General features: G+C 44.5%; 1 protein-coding gene across 1 annotated transcript in view; it reads right to left on the bottom strand.

The window, feature by feature from the left end:
- Window positions 1-1,231: 1,231 nt before the first annotated feature.
- The window catches only part of LOC109911165 (40S ribosomal protein S27-like), a 15,681-nt gene continuing 14,957 nt past the window's right edge, over window positions 1,232-1,955 (bottom strand). Inside the window, exon 4 of the mRNA XM_048617226.1 lies at window positions 1,232-1,454. Coding sequence (XP_048473183.1) covers window positions 1,426-1,454 — 29 coding nt within the window. The 3' untranslated portion in view covers window positions 1,232-1,425. The remainder of the gene's footprint in view (window positions 1,455-1,955) is intronic.

The raw sequence follows: 1,955 nt of genomic DNA, 5'->3' as shown, positions 1-1,955 counted from the left end.
CTTTAGGGAAGGAAATTGGCCACCTTGCCCTGCCTGGCCTATTTGTGATTCCAGAGCCAAAGCTAAGTTATTGACTCTTTAACTGCCCTCAGAAATGGCTAATCAGACATTTCCAAGGTTTCTACAGAACTTAAAAGTCCAACTGTGTCTCTTACAGATGACAGATTACAATATCTTTTAAAGAAGAGCCTCAGGGAGCTATTGATTGAATCCCCACGTGATTGGAATCCATCCACAATGTGTACTACCTACATGACAACTCACCAAAGTACATTTGATGGCACCTTCTAAACACATAGCCTCTAGCACCTAGGAGAACAGCAGATACATGGGAACACCACAACTTGCAAGTTCCCCTCCAAGCCACTCACCATCCTGACTTGGAAATATATCACTGTTCCTTCAACATTACTTGGCCAGAATCCTGGAACTCTCTTCCTAACAATACAACACATTCTTGAGGGGAGATAGCGTCTACTATTTCAGAGTTGTAGCTTGTCAGAGAAGTAATTACATCATAGATCAAGGCTATCGGACCCACTGAAGACAATGACAACTCTCTGTAGAACAATCAATCAGGCCTATTCCCAAAAGCCCTCCAGCTCCCTTTTGAAATCATTGATTTCTTACCATTATGGATGTGGGCACAGTTACAATGTTTTAAAGGCGCTTAGATAAGTACATGAATAGGAAAGGATTGGAGGGATATGGGCCAGGATCAGGCAGGTGGGACCACTTTCATTTGAGATTATGTTCAGCATAGACTGGTTGGACTGAAGGGTCTGTTTCCATTCTGTATGACTCTATGACATGGACTACAGTAGGAAAAAGACTCACCACTCAACCCTTTGAGCAATTAAAGAAAGAATGTGCCCCCTAGCTGTGGTGGATCTAGAACCAGGGCATACTGTCTCAGGCAAAGGGGTTGGCCATTTAGGACTGAGATGATGAGGAATTTCTTTACTCAGAAGACTCTCTGGAATTTCTTTAGCCCAGAGGCTCTGGAAGCTCAGCTGCTGAATCGGATCAAGACAATTCCATCAATTCTAGATATGAATGACATTAAGGGATATGGGGATAGTGCAGGACAATGAAAGTGAGGCAGATGGGTCAGCTGTGATCTACTATGGCAGTGCAGGCTCGAGGGGCTGAATGGCCCACTCCTGTTCTGACATTCCTAAAAATGTATGAACTTTTCACAGCCACAACAATATGCACCTCATAGACTGGATCGTGAACACAGTTCCGATTTTATTAGTTTGATGCTGTGGACACAGAACAGTGAAACACTGTAAATGCCCACTTTAACCACTGCAATGTACAATCACATTCATTGCAATCAATGAAATAACAGCACCATATCCCATTGATGGTCATTGGTAATCGATACAGTCACGTAGCCCATACCATCCTCCTGCACATCACTCAGTGTTGCTTTCTCCGGAATGAGCAGCCTAGACAAAACAGAAAATAGAATCATGACAAAGTACTAGCACACATTGGTTGGGCCGAATGGCCCGCTTCTGTGCTATAATTTTCTGTGTAATTGCCTTAATCTTTCCAAAAACCCTGATGACACCACCCTTGCAGAAAACTGACTTAAACCAAGCTCTCTGCACATAGCCAGACTGGAGGATGTTGTGGTATTCTATAAACAATCAGATTAAATAGAGTAAAGATTTGACAGTATCTAACCAGTCTAGTTATAAGCTCAAACTGTTCCACTATCCAGGTTGGGCTATCACAATGCTTCTGTTACATGTTGTCTCTCTCTGTCAGCCATCTTGTTTCACTCAACCTCACCGTCACACAGCACAGCCCAGAGACACGAAAGTCCACCAAGGCAACCCTCACAAATACAACAGCTCGGGGTCACGGAGACCAGGTCAGCTCGGGGTCACGGAGACTGGGTCAGCTCGGGGTCACGGAGACCGGGTCAGCTCGGGGTCACGGAG

The sequence above is a fragment of the Rhincodon typus genome, chromosome 36, assembly GCF_021869965.1.
Source record: "Rhincodon typus isolate 14 chromosome 36, sRhiTyp1.1, whole genome shotgun sequence".
NCBI classification, from domain to species: Eukaryota; Metazoa; Chordata; class Chondrichthyes; order Orectolobiformes; family Rhincodontidae; genus Rhincodon; species Rhincodon typus.
The sequence above is the reverse complement of the archived record's forward strand: the minus strand, read 5'-3'. Positions and strand labels throughout refer to the sequence as shown.